Source organism: Colossoma macropomum, unplaced genomic scaffold (assembly GCF_904425465.1).
Source record: "Colossoma macropomum unplaced genomic scaffold, Colossoma_macropomum, whole genome shotgun sequence".
Classification (NCBI taxonomy): domain Eukaryota; kingdom Metazoa; phylum Chordata; class Actinopteri; order Characiformes; family Serrasalmidae; genus Colossoma; species Colossoma macropomum.
Window position 1 is genome coordinate 17,753,412 of NW_023494798.1, and position 25,059 is coordinate 17,778,470.

General features: G+C 38.9%; 1 protein-coding gene across 3 annotated transcripts; it reads left to right on the top strand.

Moving 5' to 3' along the window:
• The first annotated feature begins 529 nt into the window (after positions 1-529).
• Positions 530-25,059, top strand: si:dkey-246g23.4 (uncharacterized protein LOC559426 homolog). 3 transcript variants are annotated; one of them, XM_036585166.1, is made up of 6 exons: positions 530-561; positions 16,653-16,747; positions 18,344-18,599; positions 20,077-20,220; positions 21,829-22,656; positions 24,737-25,059. In XM_036585166.1, exons 3-6 carry the CDS (start codon positions 18,389-18,391, stop codon positions 24,916-24,918), a joined length of 1,365 nt encoding a protein of 454 aa, XP_036441059.1. In that variant the 5' UTR covers positions 530-561; positions 16,653-16,747; positions 18,344-18,388; the 3' UTR covers positions 24,919-25,059. The 3 variants fall into 3 exon arrangements, with proteins under 3 accessions (XP_036441059.1, XP_036441058.1, XP_036441060.1); XM_036585165.1 differs by lacking the exon at positions 530-561 and adding an exon at positions 3,611-3,662 and having other exon boundaries at positions 16,564-16,747; XM_036585167.1 differs by lacking the exon at positions 530-561 and adding an exon at positions 3,611-3,662.

The following is a 25,059-nucleotide window of genomic DNA, read 5'->3' on the forward strand; positions in this document are numbered from 1 at the left end:
TGTAGGCCTCAAACTAAGAGTCAGCCTTAAGCATTTGTATTTGCATCCAATCAGTTTTAAATTGGAAAACCTGCTTTCTCTCCTCATTAAATATAGAAAGGGAACAACAATGTTAATGTCTTCTTTAGAATAAATACAGGTCCACAATTGAGCCCCTCCAACGAAAAACCAAATATTAACCATTGCACTCTTTCTCGTATTATCAGTTGATTTGTTTTCCATTTTATTTTGTGCAACCTTTTTCATTAAAAGGCCAAACTATGCCTTATTTACATTCTATTAACTTCATTTTAAATACAGGGAATCGAACAATGCCATAGCTTGCTTATATGATTTCTACAAAAAAAGCCACAGATGCTGTTTTTCGATGCAAGAGCTCAATCGTCTTCTCTGAAAACCTCTGTGTAACCCTTACTGGCAGTTCTCCTGAGACCAGCTTGCTTATAAACACTCCCACCATCCCCCTCTCCTCTGCTTGTTTACCTTAGTGAGCAGGGCCTGAGCAGAGTCTACAGTCTGCTGGTAATAACACACCTGGAGGATGCTGAGCTGGAACTACAGGTAAGAGTGATGATTGTATCCTGGCTTTGCTTGTAGGCGTCTCTTTATATCTTTCACACATACTGTAACTCCATTACAGGCTGTGGTAGTCTTATAAATCTGCTGTAGTGGGGATTTTCATGTGCTTTAACAGTGCGTGACAGTGTGCTCTACTGAAGGCTAGTTTGCTACAGAGTATACCTTCCATTTGCTTCCAGCACAGTTCCATAAGGAACAGGTCGGTAATACTTTTATACAGTGAAAAACCTCTAGAGATGAAACACTGCCTCCATGCACAACAAAACCTGCCAAGATAAACATGGATTGAGTCATACATGAATCAGTGGACTCAACAGAGAGGAAACAGCAGAAGTATGGGCAGTTAATCAGCACTGCCTCCATTGAAATGAGTGTCAATAATTTCTTTTAACTATAATGAAACTATACTAAAATTTGGGTTACATGTCAGTAAAGGGGGCCATTATGATACCCTTGTAATGCTCTAATTAAGCCATAAGCATTTTAAAGGGGCATTAGTCATTGTTTTCTTTTATTACTAATACAAATAACCTGGAAAATATTTAGAATATGATTTAAAAAATGTTTTTGCAATGGCATCAATACAAGAGTGTTATGTGACTGAGAAACCTTGTTTAGAAAATTGCAGGACGGAGCTGAAGGCTTGTCTATGCCTAAAGACTTGGGTCAGTCATTTTCTAAGACACTTTATTCACTCAACACCACATTATTCTGCCCCCATCCCCATCTGTTCAGTTAAGAAAGCAGGAAGAGGAAGCCACCAGGTTCTAGTACTGAGTGGAAAAAACACACTGCGCTGCCAAATAACCCAACGAAAAATGCAAACACTTTTCAAGGATAGGAATTATTACATACAAAGGGGGTGTAGTTGGACACAGATTTAGCAACTTTCCTCTTGGACAAGTATGTAACCACAAGAAGTGTTAACCTGTTTGAAAGGGCCAACTTTATAAAACAAATCAAGTAGATAAATCTTTATTACTCAGTGATCTTGGGGACGTAAAGCTTGTGAAGGAACCGCCTTCACAGTTATGTCTTTAATACTAGTCAACTGCATTAAATTCCAGTGCAGGTAATAATGCTAACTATATGGTTTCTTGCTCGAATTTTCCATTTAACGTTTCTGTTAAAGGCTGCTGTAGACACAATATGACTGATAGGGACAGTTCACTGAAAAACTTGTGGGAGCTCATTACAGAGAAAAACAAGACAGCAAAGACACTCGACTATTCTTGCAGCGGCAAATCAGCATGAACCAAATGCCAAGTGTTTATAGGCTTGTACCTTCACACTGCTCTGGCCCAACGTCGCTACTATACAAAGACTTATTTGGAGGGAACTGGGATAGCATGATCAGACGATAAATCTCTCTGAGTAAGTGAAATGTAATGGCATGTCATCATAATTTACCAAGTAGAATAAATCAATACTTTGCCAGGGGGAGAGCAGTATTGTAGCCCTCTTTTGATGCTTGGATCTTTTAGCTTTGTCCCTGAAAGCAAGTAAACCACCCTGAGATAAACAAGCCCATAGTTCTTATTTACTATTGTTAACGGCATGTGAAATTGGTGTTTTAATGGTGAAAAGGTGTGCTCTATTGAGATGTAGGCTATACTGAGGACTTTGCGCTCCTCTCAAGCAATGTTAGGATAATGCCATACTTTTATCATCTATATCTAAATAACAATGAAAGGCTAGAAAACTGAAAGAAAGAGAACTCTGATGGGCACCATCAATTCTACGGGTGTGCTTTGTGTTGATAGGCGGGAATTGAAGGCGGATCCAAAGAGGAAAAAAAAATCATTCCAATGTTGTTGTGGTCCACTCTAATAATTTGCTCTCAATGCATTTGGACTTTGCATTTTAACAAAGTGTTGTGATTGCTTAGTTTCAATCAACCATGGCTAAAACAGGCCAGATAGCAAGAGGACTGAAAAGTTGGCAGCCCACTGGCTTTTTGCTCAGCATTTTCTGGGCAGCCCACTGGTGGTTAACCAGAGTACACTTTTCAGTGTTCATTTTCCAGTCTCTGTCCAATTTACTTAGAATTCCTTATTTATTTCTTTCGTTATCCTGTGTAAATTAGTTTTGTAAATAATTTTAACAGCAACATCATAAACAATACTAGATATACTGTTGTAACCAATCTCAAACAGTGTCAGCAAAATTTTCCATAAAATCATTTTATATTAGGCCTAGTCATTCATTTTTTTCTCTCTCAACTGTTGTAATATTTGTCTTAGTTGGTTTTCCAAAATAAAAGGCTATGTGAATTAAAAATCTGTTCAAGGAGATTAAAAACTGGTTAGAGTTTGTATGCATGGTGATCATCTGTGTGGTCCAAAGGTGGACTGGCAGTGGCATACAGTCAGCTGGGTGCAAACTTTATCAAGACAACAGACCAAGATATGCTTACTGTCTTGGAGAGAAGATCTTTAGTTTTAATCCATATTTTCCATCACATCTTCACATCCATGTGCACAAAAAACTAATGGGAAATGCAGCCCATTTACAATTAGCATCTTTCATGCTCCTTTACCACAGCAGACTAAGGACTAAGCCAGCTCCACTCAAAGACTGTCAAGGATGTTTAAAAGTGAAGTACACTAAACAAGTTGGCTGTGATAGTTTAAGACACTGCCAACTGCCAATTCTGAAACTAAAATGAAACCAAAACTAAAACCAAAACCAGGATTTCAATAGCGCAAGGAGTCCAGAAGGCGAGAGAGAAAGCTGAAAGACTGCAGGCAACTGCTGACGACATTCTTTCAGAAAACAGGTGAGCCTAAAGTGGCAAACTGTAAATATGCTGCAGTAAAGTAAGCTAGCTTGCTGACTAGTGATTAGCTAGTATGCAGTCATTCACAACAAGCGCAAGCTGATAAGGAAGCAGGATTTGATTCAATGCAGCTAGTAAGCATTTTATTAATAGTTAGCAAGAGGCCGTGTAACTGTGATCATAACCCAGCAGAGCTCAGCCTCAGCTCTGTAAAACTGTAAAACTCACACTGTTAGTTCCAGAAGACAATGAGGGAGAGAGAGCAGCATGTCTTCCTTTAATGAAGCAACAAGAATAAGACAAGGTGAGCTCACCAAAGTAGGTAGCTAACAGGTCTTCCAACTTGCAGTTGAGCAGTTTCAGTGAAAATGACAGTAAAAATACTTTTGTTTTGTTATTTTCTTTTGAATTTCTTACTCATTACATTGATTGTCCTGAACAGAGACTAAATTTAAGTCTAATTAAAATGGGAAATATTAGCTATATCAACTAGATTTGAGATAAGCTCATTTGCAAAGATACCATTATTTGCGGACAAAGTTTTGTTTTTTTTTCTGAGGGGGCCTGGGCACACTACTGTGCCAGGGTCTCAAATTTGGTGCCACACCCCTGGATACCCAGATCAGTGTTAGAGAACAGAGATCTGTGTGTGTAAATGTTATGAAGAAAATGATTAAGTTGATTTATGTGTCAGGAGATGTTTTAACAGAGAAAATCAGTCACATACTTTGTTTAGGTCTTGTTCAACCAACTGCACAACAATTGCTTATAAGTCGCTTGGACTGGAGGAATGTGGGGTGGGTTTTAGATGGGATGTACCTTTGTTTGCTGGAGATTTCCCTGCAATCCAGCTTCAAAAGTTTAACAAGTTGCCGCCAGACAAGTTTCCAAGGTCTAAAAAAGGCGAAAGACCCTTTAGTAAAGGGTACACTTAGACTTCTAGTTAACTTGCAGCTTATTCAGATTAGAAAATCTTAGAGCACCACTTCAGTGTTTTCTTTATATTCTATTCAATATATTAATATTAAAACTTTAAAGAAATGAAAGCTGATCCTCTACAATAAAAATCAAATAAAAATAATTTCTAGTTAATATTTACTAAGGCATTCCATTCTGGTACACAACCCTAATATGAGCATGCATGAAATATACACATTCGTAGAGCTTCTAGTCAATATATAACCTGTTAGACTGAGTGTCAGCAGGTTGCTTTAGCATAGCACTATTTGAATGTCTTCATATCAGTTAATGTTGTGCAAAAGATTATGATGTATAATACACAAATAAAAGTGTCCTGGAAAATGCTTAATTAACTCTAGTCATTGCTTAATAAAGTATTGATGAGCAGCTAGTAAAATATCAGCTATTGGCATGAAGAGGCATAATAAGGGCATTAAAAGTGCACACCCTTCTGTGCTGGGTTGCTAAAATGTGTCTACAGCTCATAGAATTTTCCACTACGGTATTTTATTTCAGACATGCAGAAAATACTGATGGAGGGGGGGACAAACAAGGCCTGATAGCTGACGAGGAGAGAGCTTGTTGTTTGGTAAACATTAATTAAAAGCTGGTGGAAGATTAAGAGATCATGTGGAGTGCCACATCCAGACAAGTCCCCCCCCCAAGTGCTATTCCTCCAAGAGCTCTCCAGGTCTGGAATTAGGTGTAGGATTAGCACATCAATGAAAAGAACATCAATACTTTCACTAAGATTTGTGAGAAAGCAGCTGCACATGTTGAAGGGGGAGGGTGTCAATTTTACCTTCTACAAGACTGCATGAAAAATAACTGAGAGGCATCTTTATAAACCCAGTGACCACTTTATGAGAAGCACTCTTATGGTACTTTTCCACCGCATGGTATGGCTCAACTCTACTCGGCTCTACTCACTTTTGGTACCAGCTACTTAGTTTTCCACTGCAGATATAGTGCCCTCTCAACGTAGCTGGTCGTCATAGCAATGCCACATGAAACTGCCGTAACGTGAAGGAGACAAATTTTGGTCAGAAGTGCGTGATGATGTGAAGACAAAAGACTGCTGAAAAAACAAAGATAGCTTGGAAAATACTATGTCATAGATCAGACGACAAGATGAATCTGGTTGTTCAAGGACAACACAAGGGGGTACGCTAACCTGGCAGCTAACGGTAGCATGCGTGTTTTAGGATTGGTCTCTGCCCAATCAGTTGTCTGCAATTTTTTTCATGTCACGTTTCTGGTATTGGCTTAGTTTACTTGGAACCTAGACGGAGGTACAGCAAAAATAGTACCAGCTACTAGGTTTGCCTAATGCTCTTATTAGTCATCCTCTAATTTCTGACTATACACTGACTTTTGCATACAGTCTTATGCAAAAGTCTTGAAAACCCAAGGTTAAATGACATGTTTGTTGACATGTTTTTGGATTTTAGAAGGCTATATCATATATAAGCAATGCAGGATATTTGTATCACAACAATCACTTAAAAGGTGATTGACAGGTAGCCCATTTTTGATCTTGTACTCCTATGTTGGAGAAGAGAACTGATAGAGAACTATCTGGCAGGACAAATTCTGGGCATTTTGTAATTTTCCAGTGGTTGGTGCTCTGTACTTCACTTACCTGGAAGTATCTTGAGGTCCTTTGTTCAAAAACCTTTGAATTAATTCAACACATAGACCTAATACAATGGCCAGTGAGTGCAAGCACAGGGGAAAGTATATGTACTAGCACCTTGTGTAGAGTGCACCATAAACATGTACATACTTAATGAAAAACCAACAAACTTTTATCAGTGTAATTATATAACAGAAGTGTGACCCACGTCTAACCTGCCACTCCTCTGATATCCAGGCTTTATAGTCAGCAGCAGGACCATCTGGGTAAGTACAGAGACACCTGTGCTTTTTGGGTGGGAGCCACCAGGAGGGAAGGACTGCCAGAGGAGGATGCCCTTCTCACCAGCCCTAAAGTAATACGTCCAAAATTACGAAAACAATGAAGCAGGGAAGTTAGGGATTGGGGAGGTCAGAAAGATCACATCAAGAATTAGACTCATGTGCCGATTTTCAGCTCAGGCCTTTAACCATCATGTTATGTTGGGGTTTGGAGACCCCAGACCCTCTTTAACAATATTTTTTCCGCTTGACAATTAATGACTTTTGCTAACTTGTGAGAACTTAATTTTCCACATAAATAAAATATGAGACAGTGTTGAGTTTACGTTAGATTACTTTTGGCAGGAATTGTTAACCGATACCTAATAATACATATACACTTTCATGCAAAAGTTTGTGCTTGCTTGCCAAATTACATATTTTGTTTAATTACATTATTTGTTTAAGTGAAAAGAAGTGAAAACAACAGAAGCAGCAAACTATTTTGTAAAAAAATATTTATTTGTAAATTTTAAGGCCCGAAACATACTTAATGCGAGGCAGAATTGTTGCATTCAAAAATGTGTCATGTCGCATTTCATAATGCAACGCAAGCACGAGTTGCATGCTGAGCGTTACAGCAAGGGGCTCTATAATGACAACCAAGCCTGTCCAAGTGGTCTTGTATCGCCAGTGTGCTTTCTCAACTGCAGTTGAGTCTGATGCAAAGATGGCCTACATAAACACAAAAAATATGACACATTATCGCATTTCCATTCTAGCAGAAGAGGTAAAGCTGCTCACTCTCATCTACTTGTCCACATTAAGCTGTTGAGGCTTTTGAAATAACAATAGATCCTTCTCTGATTTGTCCTCTTTCGCCACCTTCGCTACTGTGTGTTTTAACCACCACAGTAATATAAGAACGCACAGTGGGTTTGTACAGAAGGACTGAGCGTTTGCAATGCATTGGCCGAGTGCTGTCATTTGCGTTTGCACGCTTGTGTTGAGTATGTTTCTGGCCTAATGCACAGTTCCTTTAATTTTAACTTAAAAAAATTAAAAATATTGTAATTGTGGAAAACTTTGGACACCCATTCAGTTGCAAATCTCACAGATTAATAAACTCATTAGGTTTTAACTGACTTGTTAGGACTGGTTAGGCAGGTTAAGAATTGTCATTAGGAATTGTCAGATGATGACAATTCCACAGCATAATAAATTCTCTGACTCTTCAAACATTGTGCCAACAACCATGGGCCCCTTTAAGCAGCTGAGGATCTAAAATTAAGCTAATTGAAGGGAAAAGGGCCTTTCCAGCTTGCAATTTCAACTGTCCGAAATGTCATTAAGAAATGGCCGTTCAGGAAAACTGGGGAAGTCAAAGCAAGATATGAAAGACCAAGGAAAATCTCAGATAAAACTGCTGGTAATATTACTGTTCATAATATCATAGTGTTTGTGAGCTGATATCTGCCATGTGTTACAAATTTTTTAAGTAACTGGGCCCTAACATTTGCAGGAGTTTTTTTTTCAATAGTTTGCTGCAGATGTTGAGTTTACTTCATTTCATTTAAAAAAATTTCATTTGGCCAAGGGTGTCGAAACATTTGCATACAACTATATATATTTGTGATATATTTTGTTTATGTGGAAATGAAGAACACACTTGATCAAAATAAATTCAGTGCATTGCTTTTTCCGTGTCCTCTACTGAACATTACAAGTGTTTTATGACAAACAGAATAAATGTATAATTGTTGGTGCACAGTCTGTATAATATATAAACAATGAAATATTTCATTATTTGGTGTTCTCTGGATTTCTATTTAACCATCTTTCTTTCACTTGAGAAACATTGCTCATGTTAGACCATATATTAGTTTGCATGAGGCTAAGAAACTGACTCATACTTCTGTTTTCTCACGACTTCTGCTGTAACTCACTGTTTATTGGGTTGCCAAAAAAGGTGATTGATAAGCTGTGGCTTGTTCAGAACACTGCAATCAGGGTGTTAACAGCAACACGCAAGAGAGAACATATCACACCAATCCTGGCATCTTTACACTGGCTTCCGGTCTATTTTAGGATAGATTTAAAAGCTTTTTGTTTTTATACACTCAAGAAAGAGACTGTCTACTAATTGAGATTAGATGTTTATATGATTTTTATTGTCTTTTTTGTTTTTATCCTCCTGAGAAGCACTTTGAGCTTCTATGTTTGGAAAGTGTTATACAAATGAAGTTTATTATTATTTCTAAAGAAAGTGCACCTTTAAGCCAAGAAGAGCAAATAATTTTAAGAAAAAAAAAATATTCATTTTGAAGTTATTATTGTTATTTGTACACATACAGCACTCAGACAGTAGGCAGCATATCAGAAATTAACAAGAAAGTAAAGTTAATCTCATCAAAGCATGAGGATCTGTGTCAGTGGGGTATTGAATCGGGAGGCTTAATTTTCCTGAAGATCCCACACTCTGTACTGTAGCGAGAGACAGCAATCTGGCCGCTGCTACTGCTGTGATTTCGGGACTCGGGCCTAACTTGGCCTCCGCCACGCAGCCTGATGCTGATTGATTTGGTCCTTTTGGCTCTTTTTAAAGAAAAGCTGTGATTCTGTCTGCGCCAAAGCTGGAAACTTTGTAATGCCCTTCAATCACAGGCCAGCAAGGACAATCTCATCACAAACAGATTAACAGCCTATTGTACACAATGGGGCGAGAGCAAGGGCATTGCCAAATTTTCTGGGCTTTGGAGCTACACAAATAACCATCATCTCAGCCATGCTGTGTTGTCTTAGCCTGACTGCTCTCACGTGAGGGCATTTGGCTGAAGCCTTTCTGGTGCGTGTACAGAATTCAGTTCAAGGCAAGAACTAATCAAGCACCTGTGCAGAACCTAACAAGCAGTTATCTCTGACAGATCTGAAGAAAGAAGCAGTACAGAGTGGAGAGGCAGAGTAAATGAAGATATACATGAAAAATCAAAGAAAACCATGTGGCCAGCAGAATTCTCTAAATGAAGAGATCACAGATCAAACAAACGTCAAAAAATGCTATTTAATACAGAATTCCATGGAAATACACTGTCCAAAGTTTGTAGACACCCCTTCTAATTAGCCAGTTCTGCTACTTTAAGATGCACCCATTGCTAAAACAGGCATTGAGTTACATGCACAGCTTGCATGATTTCCATATAAAAGCACTGCCAACAGAATGGGGCGCTCTGGAGGGGTTTAAAGCCCCCAGCATTGGGTTGTGGAGCAGTGGAACTACTTCTTTGCCGTGATAGAGCACCATCCAACATCTTTGGGATGAGTTGGGGTGGTGTTTGTGATCCAGAGCTAATTAACCAACATCAGCATCTGACCTCATCAATGCTCCTTTGATTGAATGCAGTCAAATCCTCATCACAATGTTCCAATATCTAGTGTGAAGCCTTCTCAGAACAATAGAGTCTCTCACCGCAGTGAACGGGGCAAACTACCTATCAATACCCCTGATTTCAGAAGAAACGTTGGTTGAGCAGGTGTCTACAAACATTTGGCTATTACAGTATATTATAGGTAGAAACTCAGAAGCAGTTTAAATCTACAATACAGGCACGTCAAGAACTGACCATCGATGATGTATTATTCAACAGAGGTATCACCACAATAGATCTATTATTCAGCAAGGCTCAGCAGACTAAATCTTTAATTCAGGGGTGGAACCACCATTTGAAATGTATTATTTCATCTTTTAGCAGTACCACTGTTTTCATCACCACTTTCTTTTATTTCACCTGGATTTCTTTCATTTTATTGAAAGTATAAACGCTCTGTCTACAGAGCATCTTCCTTTGGGAGGGGGTTTTAGACATGACGTAATAAAATTAAGACCAGTCGCACTAATACACCATGCACAATCCTTTTCCTTGGCCTAAGAAGAATAGTAGATTTAGATAAAGTATCTGGATTTGTATGCTAAGCTGTAAACCCCTAAGAGAAGGATTCCCAAAATGCGGAAGGATATTAAGATCTTTCTAGACAGATATTGCAAAAGCAATATGAAACTTGTTATAGGTTGATGCATAGCAAAATAATCTGATTATATCCATATATCTCTAGGTTTTCCAAAGAACCTAAAGATATAATGAGGAGAGAGAAAAATGGCCATAAATCAGCAAGAAAATATGCATAATTCAATAAATAACCTCATTCCAGCTAATGAATCTGTAATGCCTTCAGAAAAAGCCATTGTATCTCTGTTTCTATATTATAATGGGCCACACATTAATGTTCTGTGATGTAGTGTTTATGTGAAAATCATTAGATTATCAGTTTGTCAGCTCTCTTTCTTTATGACAAAAAGACTCTAGAATAGATTCCTAAGACTCATTTTCTAACATGAACGCTGTTCGTACTGAAAGCAGCAGTTCACTACAGATTTAGTTCAACTTAACCTTATGGAAGTGATCACACATGACCTCTCCTCAAGACCTTGGAGCTGTAGTTGAGCACAGACACAGTATCGGTACATGTAGACCTGAGCAGCTGTGAACTCTGTAGCCTCCAGCACTGTCCATACGCTCTGCGGCTCCACAGTCCTCTAATGCACCTGGGTGCAGGTTAAGAGCCTGTGTCATATGATGCCTTGTGATGATCATGTCATATGGTCAATCCCTGGGGCGATAAAAATAAGGTTCTATATCTATATGTTCCTTTTTTCCATTTAATCCAGTACATAGCAGTGATGGAAGAGAATGGACTACATCATTTTAAGTTCCTGTGTATGAATACATATATTTTTCTTTCAGAATTGCACACATTGTAAAATGAGAAGGCAAACTACCACCACTTAAGATCAAGCTCAGTTTCATCAGGCACTCACTCAATGCTGCATCTGCTGGTCACGATATATTGACTTATCTGGTAGCTTCAGTTGTAGCTTAATTATTTGCTTTTTTGGGTGGAAGCATAACGTTACTGTCATAACAAACCCTTGTTTCTCCAAAAAAAACTTTTTTGGGGGGTGGGGGGCTGTTGGAGGGTGCCACGAATGGCTGTGGCATTACTGGGGACTGAACTCACAATATTTTGACAATAAGGTCAACGCTTAAGACAAGTGTGCTCGGGAGCTCCAGGAAAAACATTCTTGACCTCTAAGTATATTTTGTGAGTTCAGATTGTGCCAACCTTTAACACAACTGCACTGTAGCAGGCAAGTTCACCCAGTTGGTCCTTCATAGTCTAGCAACTATACCTGGGATACTCCTAAAAACATGTTTGTAAATGTGAAAACTTGCCCAATTTCCCAAGAAACTGGTGGAAAGAATGAATTGTTACTCATTTCTCAAACCGAACACAAAAGACATGCGTAAGATCTCAGTTAATGTGCGGAAGAACACATTACTGAACTAGAAAAGAAAAAAACAGAAGAATGGATTAGTTGTTAACAGCCAACCAAGTTAACAGCCAGCCAATGCTGGAGTAGCCACCCAACATGGGACCCCCCAAATACCAGTGGGTATTTGTCACACTGACTATATCCATTGTTTCCCATGTGATTTTGTGAGACTATGGTGAGTGGACCTTGCTCAGATCCTCTAGGGGTAAGAACATTCAATACAAGAAAGTTTTGTATATTTTTAAGTTAAATGCCTCAATCTGGTGTACTTTAAGAGCAAAATTAAGAGGTTAGATCTGTGAAGAACTTCGTGCCTTAACCCCTTAAAATCCCAGTCTTATTTCATACTAAGCCTTATTATTCAGTAACTGCAATGCAAACTGGTTGGGCTATTCTTAGGTTACAGAAATGTGTAATAAACCTGTGGGCCCGCCAGTGGGCTCTGGCCATGTAAGGGGTGAAAAATTTTGTGTAGTAATTTAATCATACACACTGGTACAGGTTTGAATGGTGATGACACAGCAAAAAGGTTACACCCACAAAGCATGGTAAAGGAGTTTAACAGTTCAACAGTCAAAAAATAAACAAATAAATAACTAGCACATACATGTCAGCTCTCAAAGAAATGAAGCAGAAGTGGTTATACGTATATAATTGTTTTTTTTCCGAAAATATTAAATATTGAATAGAAAATTTACAGAATAATTTCATAATTTTATTTTAGTCAAAAAATAAACCTATTTTGACTGAGACAAACTGTGGAATGCAGGGGTGAATGATGTGACAATCTAACAGTCCACAATCTCTCATTTTGATGATGAATAGTATAAATCCATAAAAGTCCATTTTTGTCTTTATTCGCACTGAAGATGAGAGTCGGACACGCTGACATTAACATTCCCTAAATAAGCTAAAGTTAGATTGACATTAACTATCAATGATAATGCATTGACATTATCTGTTTGCTGTCTTATCTGCTTGCACATTGATAATGAGATTGTGTTGGGGCCACTGAATAACTACATTAGGTACTGTAAATTTAATGTTATTTACCTCAAATTAAACAGTGTTGTCTCATGTCTCAGATGCAGCTAGGTAAAAAAAAACAGTCCAGTGTGTGTGTGAGAGCATCTGCGTGTACAGCGGGGGGGAGGGAAGGGGGCTGGCTGGTAGTGAGACATACTTTTTAAAGGGGTAAAACACAACATTGTTTATGTTATTACGAGAAGTGTAAAGATATTTATGGTTCATTATGAAGCTGTGGCAGGACAAATAAGACTATGGCAGACCACCACTGTCTAGGTAATTAATGGAAAACATTGGTAACTAGTGGTCCGTTAATCATGAAATGATCACAAAGTGTAAAGGATTAAAGGGCAGCTTGCGTATTAAAACAAAATTATTATATAAAAACAATCTTTTAAAGAAAATGACCACAACCGCAAGCCTGGTATTTATTTTTGATTTAGCATTTTACTCAAGCATTTGAATTTTTTTGAGAATTGAGACATTGTCCTTTCTCTTAGGAGTACTTTTACTTCAGCTCAGCTCAAGACTGAGCCAGTGAGGTGCTTAACAATTCAAACCTGAAGGAGTCATGCATGGCCAGACCTGCCTGGAATCAGATCCATTACAAAAACGTTAATTTACAATTTTATTCCCTGTGGTTAGAATTTTAGATGTAGTCATATTGAAGTACTCCACTGACCTACTTTAAAAACGGGAGCCTAAGCGTATTTCCTTCCTCTGAGTGGAATAAGACGCATACGTACGGCCTCCATTGGAGAAATGATAGACCTGACTGGTAGTATATGTGCTGCATGTGGCTTGGGGGCATTTCAAAAGCAGTGGACCATTGCACCATAGCTCACCCTGTAGACCTTCAGTCTCATGAGCGGAGGCAATATTGACTGGCACTGGCCAAGCAAGCCATTCATCAAACTTTCTGAAGCGTTAAACATACTGTACAGCAGCTTAGCCTCCCAAATATTCGGAAAAGTTTGGAATTGCAGAATGCATTCCATTAGCTAAAGCAAATAACTGCATCAGGTCATGTCCTGGACAGATTCTTTGTTGAATACATGAAACATATGTTTCCATGGTGTATTTCATTACAAGAAGTCACCATCCATTTATCTGGCTCCTACTGTTCTCTTCATTTAAATTTGAGAATCAGCGCTTGAGCGCCAATGTCATGGCCTGAAACAACACCTGAATGAATATAGAATGAGCCATTTTTGTTTTTATGTGTGACAGTTTAATCTTCAGCAGAAATTCATTGCCCTTTTAACAGCAGCAGGTAGTGAGAGAAGGGAGAGTGTATTAACCATAAAATAAAGATTTTATGGGTCCCAAAGGTTGTTTAATTGCTTTTAGGTCTAAATTTATTTTGCAAGAAGTTTTTTTTCCCCTCCAGGAAATTAAACATCAAAAGTTGCAGCTTAATTTGCTTTTTTATCACAGAATTGAGTGCAGTGGCTAATAAACAGTGATAAAAAGCAATTATTTCTCTGCTTTCATTCCACAAGTGAACAAGTATTCTGACTATAATTTGCTTCTGTTTATAACTAACATTTACAGGCGGAGTGTTTATGGTACATGCAAGGTGGCTAGATTGTATCCAAGGATATACATCTGCAAAAAAGACCAGTTCATTTTGTTTTCTTTGAAAGCCCTATATATACATTTAGCTATATATAATAGTTTAAACTGGTGTTAGTTCCAATGACCAGGATTAAAATGGTGCTGTATTCTTATCTGCAGTATTTGTGCTGGCAGCTAAAGCACTCTGTAAGCTGCTACTGCAAGTGTGATTTAGACTGGTGCATTAGGGGGATCTCTCTACTACAGTGACCAAACCTCAACCAAGACTTCCATTGACCTCTGTGTTATAGCATGTCACTGCTTTGTTTCTGTAAAAGATCACAGTACCATAATCATTTTGAAGGGGAATTCCACCGATTTTTCAAAATTTCTATGTAATTCAGTTATTGAGATGTAAACAAAGTCATGCAGAGTGGTTTGATGTGAAATGTTGCATCTTAGAGAAACTTACTGTCTCAAATTTCTTTATAGTGGTGGTGATAGGAACCAGAGGTTGATGTCAACAACATAAATATAGCCATTTACTTACTATTCAAAATGATTAGTGAACCTAAACATGTCTTCTGTGTTTTTATATGTGATGTTGATGATGGTAAAATAGTGGTAAGTCTGAAAAAACTATATTGCCTTACAACAGCCTGTTTATGCTTCTTTGCCATGAAAGTTATTTAAAAAATAGGTTTTAAGCCAAAAGTTCTTTGCAAAACGATCATAAAACTATCATGTCTCAGGCAACATATCTGTAACAATTTTGCGTAATAACTTTCTGCGAAATAGCTTTTAGAGGCATTAAATGCTTTGGACGTCTGGTTCCTATCACCAACACTTTGAACAATTCTGACTTACATTTAAAACCACTCTGAATGACTTTATGGGCATATTAACCATTTAGGTATGCAAAGTATTGTGGTGTCAGAGCACACTGTGGTTCCCAAGATGCTTTGTGCATGCTTAGCCAGACTGTCTTTAGCTAAAAAAAACAAACAAAAAAACTGTATGTTCAGTATGCAAATTAGTGTTTATAGGTTATGCAAAGTGTTAAACAGGCTGGACAGGTACTGGGTTTTGAAGACTGGTAGTTACTGTCATCCAGACAACTGCAGGTTTGTTTCCTGATTAATAACCCCAGAAGGCATTCTGTGGCTGAGCACAGCTATGCTGAAGAGCATATTTCCTTCTTGGAAATAAGAGAAGTTTTCCTCTCTTGATCTCTGTGTACTCCCCACGCTACAGTATACAAATATACAACAATGAAAGTCACAAATAATATTGAGACGGCCGCTATATGCTCTGTTCAGAGAGAGAGCATGTAAATTGGCTACGACAGCATTTATGCCAGTTAGACATAGAGAGAGACAGAGAAAATATATTGAATGAGTTACCATTAAATAATCTTGTTTGTATTAAGCAGAGCTTAACTGCTTAAATGGATAAGTAACCCCTGATGATTAACCATTCACAACACAGCAATGACAGTGACCTGGTATGATGAGTGTGTTACTACTGATTTGAAACTGCTCCATCAACCAAAATGTCCAGTCAACAGCAATCCTGCAGTCCTAAACTTACCACTGATGAAGGACTAGATGATGGCTAAGTCTTGTGCAAATTATCCATGAAACTGATCTAAGAAGCACAGCAACAAAGTATGTGTGTCTAATAAAGAGGTCAGAGAGTATAATGTAGTTTATCCTGTTGTGACTATAATAAAATGAATGTGTCTCAGCATGAATGTTTCACAGTACATACACATTTCCAGCTTACCAGTGTATAACTCAGAGCAAGAAAATGTAAACTATATGTAGAACATATGGAGCGCAGGCTGTTTATACAGTGATGTTCAGAGTTCACTTGCACAGGATGCTGAAGTGCTGTCTTAAGCATAGAAATGCAGAACAACTCAGGCTCCTCATCTGAGCAGGTAATTATTAACCAATTGAGTCAACTTACTGACATTTGAAAGCATTCAGGCTGGGACTGTGTCAGATCATTCCCCGGCCCACGCCTTTAGAAATGATAATGGAAAATTGTGTCACATTTGTTTTGGCAACCTAAGTGAAAGCACAGCTTCAGAAGGATTTGTTTGTTGAGCTCTCAGTAGATAGATATCTGTCAGCCTAAATAACTTTTTTATTGCTGCATTCCACAGTTGGAAATCTCTCAGTGCAACACAAATTTCTGTCGTATATCTTAGATTCTGCGCAGGTAAATAAAAAAAACTGATTTCTATACATCCTCTATAGCTGCCTTTCTCTTTCCTTTTCTCCTTTCTCCTGTTCTTGAACAAAGTGCGCTGCTGGGTTCAGCACACAGCCTGCCTGCTTGCTGTCTTGTAATGACCTTTGTTTCCTCGCAGAACGTGTGTATGCTCTGTCTGGGAGACTGGGGCAGTGTGTGGTGTGTTATGGCAGGTGAGTTAGCCTGGACTGTGTTGGTGTTTTGCAGACTGAAGCGTGACCCCTCCTTGACAGCAGCATCATCAGAAACCACCACCACTGGCTTTCACTACTTCAGACCTGCTCATCAGGACGATGTAGAAGGTAGGAGCATGTAAATCATGTCAATCCTCTGCAAACTGGATTCAGCTTTTTTAACAAAAAGAATGAATTCAGTCTTTTAAAATAATCAGAAATACTAATTGGTTGCACAATGTTTGGACAATATTTGGAGTTCTTATCACTTTATTACTCATCGGGCTGGTTTCCCAGCAGATTAACCCCTTAAAATCCCAGACGTATTACATACTAAGGCTTATTATTCGGTAACTACAGGGACTTTGATGCAAACTAGCTGAGCTATTCTTAGGTTGGAGAAGTGTGTAATAAAACTTTGGGCTTGTTGTTGGGCCCTGGCCCTTTAAGGGGTAATCCTAGACTTAAAGAATTTCTAACAGTAAATGACCATTGACAATGCAATTTAGTCCAAGACTAGGCTCAAATCATGTCCAGGAAACCAGCCCATTAAGTATCTAACCCTGTAAGCTCAAGACATATTATTCTCTTATTAGAGTAAAAAGAAAATAGAGACTACTATCTTATTATTCGGTGACTGGTATGAATTATTCAACGACTATGCAGCTAATTTGTAAGTTATATAGTTATGAGAGTGAACAATTGAGAGTATGAACCCACATTTTAAACTGTTTTTATGACTGCCAAAAAACTGCAGGTTTTAGAATACCATTATCTGACTGTGTGCTTGGTCACACATACACTGATACATAAATATTACCAGAACAAAGTTTGTGCAAAGGCTTGTGCGTAGACCACTTTATTAGTAAATGAATGATTAATACTTAGCTCAGTGGATAGTTTATAATTAGCCAACTGTTGTGGCATTTTGAGATAATGACTGGAGAAGTAATTCATTTCCCCTGTGCTACTCCCACAAAGTTCTCTGAATGGTTGTAGAGAGTTTTATTACTCATTACATTTCCAGAATGTTATCTGCCCATTTTCATTTCTCTCTCAGGTTCAGTGTAACAATTCCAAGAAGGTCTATAATACTGTGAACTGTGAAATATTTGCCTTTTTTATTTTCTATTAAATATGAATCTTCATGATTCATTTATGAGTTATTAAACAACTCATTAGCTTTAGTAAATGAGTAGCCTTCATTTTGCTGGCTTGTCATAGCACAAGCTCCCACACTGCTCTTTCGTCAGCCATACTTATATGCTTAGTAACACGGAGAACATCAGAGAAGAATAAAGCTCCTTAATGTTTTGGAAACAGATATTTAATATTGCAAGGGTATGCTGTGGCTACCAATAAAGTAATTTAAGAATATCAAAGTAGCTTCCAGGCAATGATGTAAGCTCCCCAGCTAAAATTCACCCACAATACACAAAACATTTTATACAAAGAAAATTCACAGATTTGTAATCATTTTAAACTAATGCAATCAACACAAATTTCTTACTTGGTTTTGTATATTATGCCAATATATTATTCATGGATTTTTGACTGTATTTTTGGAACAGTTATTAAAATACATTCTGTGTTGCACAGTTTTCATGATCTACGTTATTGAGTTGCCCATGTTTGTACAGCCATTGAGTTTTCACTGGGTGTTTGCAGTGTAATCACATGCCCATGTGCTGTAATGGATATTCCCTGGTGAATGTGTTCTTTTAGAAGCCAGATGACCCTGTGAAGGCTAGCTCCTTTTCAGTAACTGAGATGGTGTCTGCAGTTACGAGGCATGTAGGACCTCCTGATGGAGGCTATGGCTGGTTCATCGTTCTCGCCACTTTCCTTGTCTTTGGACTGACGTTTGGCGTGATCAAATCCTTTGGGGTTTTTTATGTGGAAATCCATCGCTACTTCGCCACTACAGCAACGGGCACCTCATGGATTACATCCATCTCTATAGCAACTGTACACCTTGGAGGTATGCTTTCTAAAAAGCTTGGAATAGTTTGAATCAGGGCCATTTCTTTCGTTATGTCGTTGGGTATGTCCTCCAGGCCTCTAGGGGGCTCCATAAGTATGCAAAATTTGTTCAGTTTATCACAGTTTGAAGAAATATATATCTTCAAATGGTGGCCTCACAAGAGAAGGCAAAATGTTCTAAGCTTTCAATGCAAGCTAATGTAATAACATTTAATTACAAGTGATTTTGGACCACTTCTATTGGTTGACACATTATGAAATGTTCACACAATATTAAGGGCCACTGCTGTGCTCAAATGATGCAAATAAAAATAGAAAAAATTGAGATAGAGAGTTGGCTTTGAAAAAACACCAATGATTTTTAATTTACCTGTATAATTATTGTTTTTCTTTGTCTCTATCTTAGCTCTTATTAAAAATTTTCCTAATCAAAAATTAATTAACCAGCTCCCAGGCAGGATATCAATAACAGGTTCTCAAATGTTCATAAATATTCTAAACATGCTAACATGCTAATGATGAATGGAAGCCAGTAGCCAACAATTAGCATCAATGCATTTTCACAGTGCTTATTGTTGGCATTCATTGTTAGCAGCATCAGCTTTTTTGACTGAACTATTCCTTTAATACTCCATTAGAGATAGAGTAAGAGAATAAGAGAAAGAGAGTTTGTAAGAGAGAGAGTTGGTGAGTTGGTAAAGATGGTGGTGGATTGTGGGTCAAATGACAATGTGCAAAGACAATATTAAAGACATTATTGCAGCTTTACATAATACATACGGTCTTAATTTAGTCACTCAGTCACATCTACTCTTGAACTGCTCTTTAGTACTCTTTAGTGCATGGCTTAATAATGTCATCTTGAACTTAAATCATGTTTGTAGCCCTCTCAGGTCCACTGAGCCAGGCGAAACCATCTTCACAGTATGATTGTATTAATGTAGTATGATTGGATGCCATGCCAGTCACCACCAGAGGGCAGCTGCTCCTTAGCATTCTCAGCCAACCTTGCATGAACATCTCAGCGACATGCAAAGACTGATTAGAATTTCATAAGTTCGAACTCCACAAATGTCAAGAAGCACTCCTGTGTAGACCTTTCATCACCTCTCTATCTCTACAAACAGTCTGGGAACTAGAGTGTGTTTTCTGTAGCGAAAGCACCGCTAGATAGCAATCTCTTAACATTTGCGAAAGTCATGTTCCTGAGCTGTAGAGAATGAAAGATCATGTTAGTCATTGCTTTGGTCAAATGCCACGGTCAAATACGGTGACTTGCAGCCACAGACAAAATCAGATTGTCAAACAATGCATGGCTGAGTGAAGTGTAGCAGAGCAGGACTGTATAAATATTAAATGGTGTCCTGTTCTCCTTTCCTGTGTCAGCGTAGTAGAGTTTTATGTGCTGTCAGTGCGCTTGGCTCTCTGCGGTACAGTATTTCATAGCTGGTGTCTCCTGTGTGTGTTTGGTGCAGCCCCAGTTGGCGCAGCGATGAGTGCGTGTGTTGGCCACCGAGCGGTGGTGATGCTGGGGGGACTGCTGAGTAGCGTGGGCATGGTGGCTGGAGCGTACGCCCAAAACCTGCTCCAGCTGTACATCACAGTGGGGTTCCTAACAGGTATGAGGATCTGCCTTGAACAAATGCACTCCCTCTCCCTCTCTCTCACAAACACACTATCAAATCTCTAATCTCATTTCATCCTTTATGACAGTTACTCTATACGGTAGGTGTAGGACTCACTAGAGGCCCCACAATATGATCCTATTGAAGATTATGAAGGCTACAGTATGTAATATTTGGGGATTTGAAGACCTCTCTAGTGGAAATGTGTAATTGTGCACAACATGTGAAGGAACATGTTGTAACTTTGGTTGTTCAGACCCCTTCCCCAAGCAGATGAATCTGATTGATTGAGAGAATTCAGTCAAAACTTGGTGGAGGACGTGTCTTCAGAGTTACTGTCATCTTATCAGTATATCATATTGTGATCATGTCAGTAATGTAATACTTATTTTGCATTTGAGACCTATACATCAAGCTGGACCTTCTTTGTGGTTTCAGTGTGGTCCAGAAACTCCACAAAGCCTGTCCAGATTCCTCTTTCCACTTTAGAAAAAAATAATACATAGTGCAGCTTAAAGATTTGTGATATGCAGTATTGCGATGTAATTTATTACATTCGACTGCCTTCAAACTTTATTTTAACTAATGAATGTTACACTTTTTCTATCTCATCTCTTTCATCAAAGTAAAAACAGAATAGCAGACATGAAACATTTAAAACAGAATTTACACCCCTGCCAGCCTATTAACATAAAAAGAAGGGGTGAAGGGGGGGGGGGGTTGTGGCTGTAGAAAGCAAAACATTTTCGTATACTGTTAGTCAAATAATGGGCTTAATACATGGTAAAAACATGAATAGTGTAATAATAGAATATCGATACTTAGGAATCTGTATTGTTACTATTTTTAAACCCAAAATATTGCAATCAATTGTGTCTCCCACCTCTATTATATAATATTTGCTCATTTTTAACTCAGCATCTACTATATAAGCCTGGTAAGACTCTGTACCACAAGTGGTATTAACCTTCAGGTCTACAGAACCACAGGCACTATAAGAAGGGATTCCAAGGGCTCTGAATAAACAGTTTACAGGTATCTGAATAAATAGTACAATCTGTGTGGGACTCACAAAGACTGTTCTATTTATTCATAAATGAAATGAGACATGAAAATTTCAGGGGGGTCCAAAAATCTTTCTTGTGTTCCGTGTGCAGAACATAACCACTGCTCCATTTTTACAGATTTCACTCCCAGCTGTCCAGCTTCCTTGCTGTTTTCACCATAGATGATGGTCTTTGTTGGTGATGGTCTGTCATTGTGTTGTCCAGTAGGCCTATTATTCACCAATGTTATAGCAGATTCAGAAATAAATCTGTCTTTTAATTAAAAAAAGTTTTTCACCCACAATATTCACTTCAGTAACACTGAATTACCTACTTAAAAACTTACAACAAGCCACAGGTACCTATGCTATCTGCATAGGCACAAAAAACATATTTCATATGCCATGTCCTTATAAGCTGGTGCTGTTTCTGTGCTATATAACACCCCAGTAACTGTAAAAAAAAATATATATGTCCTTGCCAGTGGCACATACCTACTCTGTCATTGTTGCCATTGTTGTGTGATACACTGCCCTCTCTGTTCTATTCCCTGCAGGTTTTGGCTATGCCCTTACATGGACCCCCACGGTTGCAATGTTGGGCTGCTATTTTGAGAAGCGACGGCCCATGGCCAATGCACTAGCCAGTGCAGGAGAGTGCATCATCACCTTCCTCTTCACACCTTTCTTTCAGCTCCTGGTGGATGAGTATTCCTGGAGGGGCGCCATGCTGGTGCTGGGAGCTGTGCAGCTCAATCTGTGTGTGTGTGGTGCACTGCTGAGACCACTCAGCAACCTTGCAGAAAAGCATCCAGCAGAGGGGGACAGGCTACAGCTGGAGGAAATGTCCCAAACACACACAGACCCACAGAGGGCCAACATTAGGTCACAAAGTCTTAGGAGCAAAGTCCTGCACTATGTAGACTACACACTCATTGCTAATCCACACTTCATGCTGTACTCCATGTTTGGTGTCTTTGCGGCACTGGGTTTCTTTGCTCCAGCTTTGTTTCTGGTGCCATATGCCCGCAGTCAGGGCTTAGAGGAGTACCACGCGGCTGCCCTCATGTCAATTTCAGCGGCTCTGGACCTGTCTGGCCGTCTCCTCTTTGGCTGGGTGGCCAACCTCAGGCTGGTGCAGACCATTCATCAGCTGACCGTGACAGTCATCTTACTAGGCATGGTCCTGCTGCTCTGTCCTTTAGCCACCACCTTCACTCAACTGGCAGCATTCAGTGCCAGCTATGGCCTTGTGTTTGGAGCCACAGTGGCCATCCACATCACCGTGTTGGCTGAGGTGGTGGGGGTCAGCAGGCTGAGTAGCGCGCTGGGCTTCTTCATGCTCATACGCAGCAGTGGAGGACTGCTGGGGCCTCCCATTGCAGGTGATGCTTGTCTTATTTCTTAATGAGGAACTCTACTGATTGTTCAAAATTTATGCATGACTAAATGGAATCAGAAATCAAAAGTATTTAATACCTTTAACAGCTACCGTACAGAAAGTTATTACATGAAATGGTAATGAATATGCGTTTTGATGCCTGAGACACTGTTATCTTATTATAAATAAGATAACTTATTATAAAACGTATAGATCGGGTCCTAAAATCTGATTGGCTGAACCGTATTCAAAGCTGTTGTAAAATAGACAATATTATGGCCACCTATAATCGCCTTACAACAACTGAACTGAAGTATTACTGTGGCATGTAACGAAAAAACCTATGATTTGCTGTTAAACTGCAATGTAAAAGTCAAAAGAATGTCACTTGAATTGCTGACACGCTTCAAATGCCTGTGTTTCAGTCAGAAGTCGCGTCAACCCCAGGGTGCCTTCCGAACACCTTACGTACTCCCTAAGTAGTGTGCTAGCTATAGAGGTTTTGAAATGCTAGTTTCTATGGCCAAATAGTGCACTATGTCTCGAGTATAGATGTGGCTGAATACAAAATTATATTTTATGATTATTTTTTAGCTACATTACGCACTGTTGGGGTGCAGAAGTCAATATTTAAATTCCTGTGTACTGCACTATGTAGGGAGCAGGGCCCCATTTGAGATTCAACCCCAGCACGAGAATCAATGGAGTATGACCAGAAAGTTTGTTAATAATGCAAGGATCTGTAGATCATCTATAGGGGACCATCAAAATAAACTGTGAACCAAATAATAAGCTAGTATACATTTAAATAATTATGTCACAGTGCACTCTGGCAAGATCTTGCGTTTATACTCCTGCTACTATGTGCAACAAGGTTCCTTTATGCAAGCACAGTCCTCATGTCCATAATAGATGTAATTAATTATCAGTAGCAGTATTGGTTTCAAGGCTTCACACTGAACAAAAAATGCCTCTCAGGTTATCAGAGTTTCCAGCATATTCAGTATGAGTCTGAATGCAGAAATGAGATTGCCTTATACAATTGTCAGTCAAAGAAATATATCATTGCTATCTCTCTCTGTCACTGCTGGGTTAATTTCATGGATTATTGGTCACTGGATAAATGGTCTTTCTTGTCTTTTGGCATAGCTGTTCCTAATACAAGTCACGCTTTGCTGCCTCAGCCCTAATTTATACCATGTTTCATAGGTATAATAGGCACAAGTCGGCGGCAGTGCAATAATGCGGCACGTAGCCCACATCACAAACAGTGCTGTTACAATATATCAGAAGAACATGACAATGGCACCAAATGAATTAAAGCAGCGATGAGAAATGGCAGGCGTAGAATAGCAATGCATACGTCGGCTGCAGCCGTTTACCTCTTACAAAGTCTTGACAAGCTAGCCAATCTTTTTAGGCCTACAGATGAAAGTAGCAATGTTTTGGGCTTGAAACAGTCTGCTAAGCTTGTGTACACTGCACAGATTTCTAGTCCATATCAATAAATTCCACTACTTTTCTTCAAATTGGTTCCAATTCTGCTTATATTTTACTGTGAGGCTACAGGGCTTAGAAAAGCTGCTGCTTATATCGATCATTTCTTTTCAAAGAAGAGGGTGAGAGCCCTTCGTTAAGATATTCCAGACTAAAAGAGTTTGCACTCTTCTGAATTGATCGGTGTAATTACGCAGTAAATTAGTTGTAGCGTCTTGATTCTGGTGCAGTTTGTTCCATTAAACATTTCATTCTCTCAACTCCGCTACTGCAGATCAATGTCAGATTGATGCAGTCTGACTAGGATCAAACACAAATCAAACAGCTGTGCTGCCAGTGACTTTATATGAGCGCTGTGCTGCACTAATGCTTTCGAATTATCATTCAGCGCAAAGCTGAACATACTGAAGTGCAGAAAAAGTGTAGTGAGATGGGTGCTGCAAGCTAATCTCTGCATGGTGCGTTCATTCTTCAACTGAATTAATGCAGTGCAAGCACATACATCAAAAGTGCTTCACAGCGCACTGTATTTACTGAACAACAGTTGAGTTGTGTATAAATAAACATATCCTTCTCTGTTCTGTTAGGATTCTTCATAGACAAAATGGGCAACTACAGTACTGGCTTTCTAATGGCGGGAGTTGCTCTTATACTGTCTGCGCTCTTCCTGTTCTTACTGCACCAGATGACCAGGAGGGGCCGAGACACACAGCTTCAAGCAAAAGACTCCTCTTCAGCCACAGAGAAAAATAATGAGGATCCTCAGTGAAAAAGAATATAATGATGGAACGGAGCAGCAGAAAGTGTTTGGCACTGATCTCATCAGTTCCAATTTACACAGACAGTGTGGGGCTTCTCACACATAATATGCATATATATATTTATTCTGTTATTAATCTTAAGACTTATT

Coding starts and splice junctions, on each gene's coding strand:
- si:dkey-246g23.4 (XM_036585166.1), top strand. CDS start 18,389: ATGGTGTCTGCAGTTACGAGGCATGTAGGACCTCCTGATGGAGGCTAT. Junction 20,221..21,828: donor CACAGTGGGGTTCCTAACAG/GTATGAGGATCT, acceptor TATTCCCTGCAG/GTTTTGGCTATGCCCTTACA. Junction 22,657..24,736: donor GCTGGGGCCTCCCATTGCAG/GTGATGCTTGTC, acceptor CTGTTCTGTTAG/GATTCTTCATAGACAAAATG.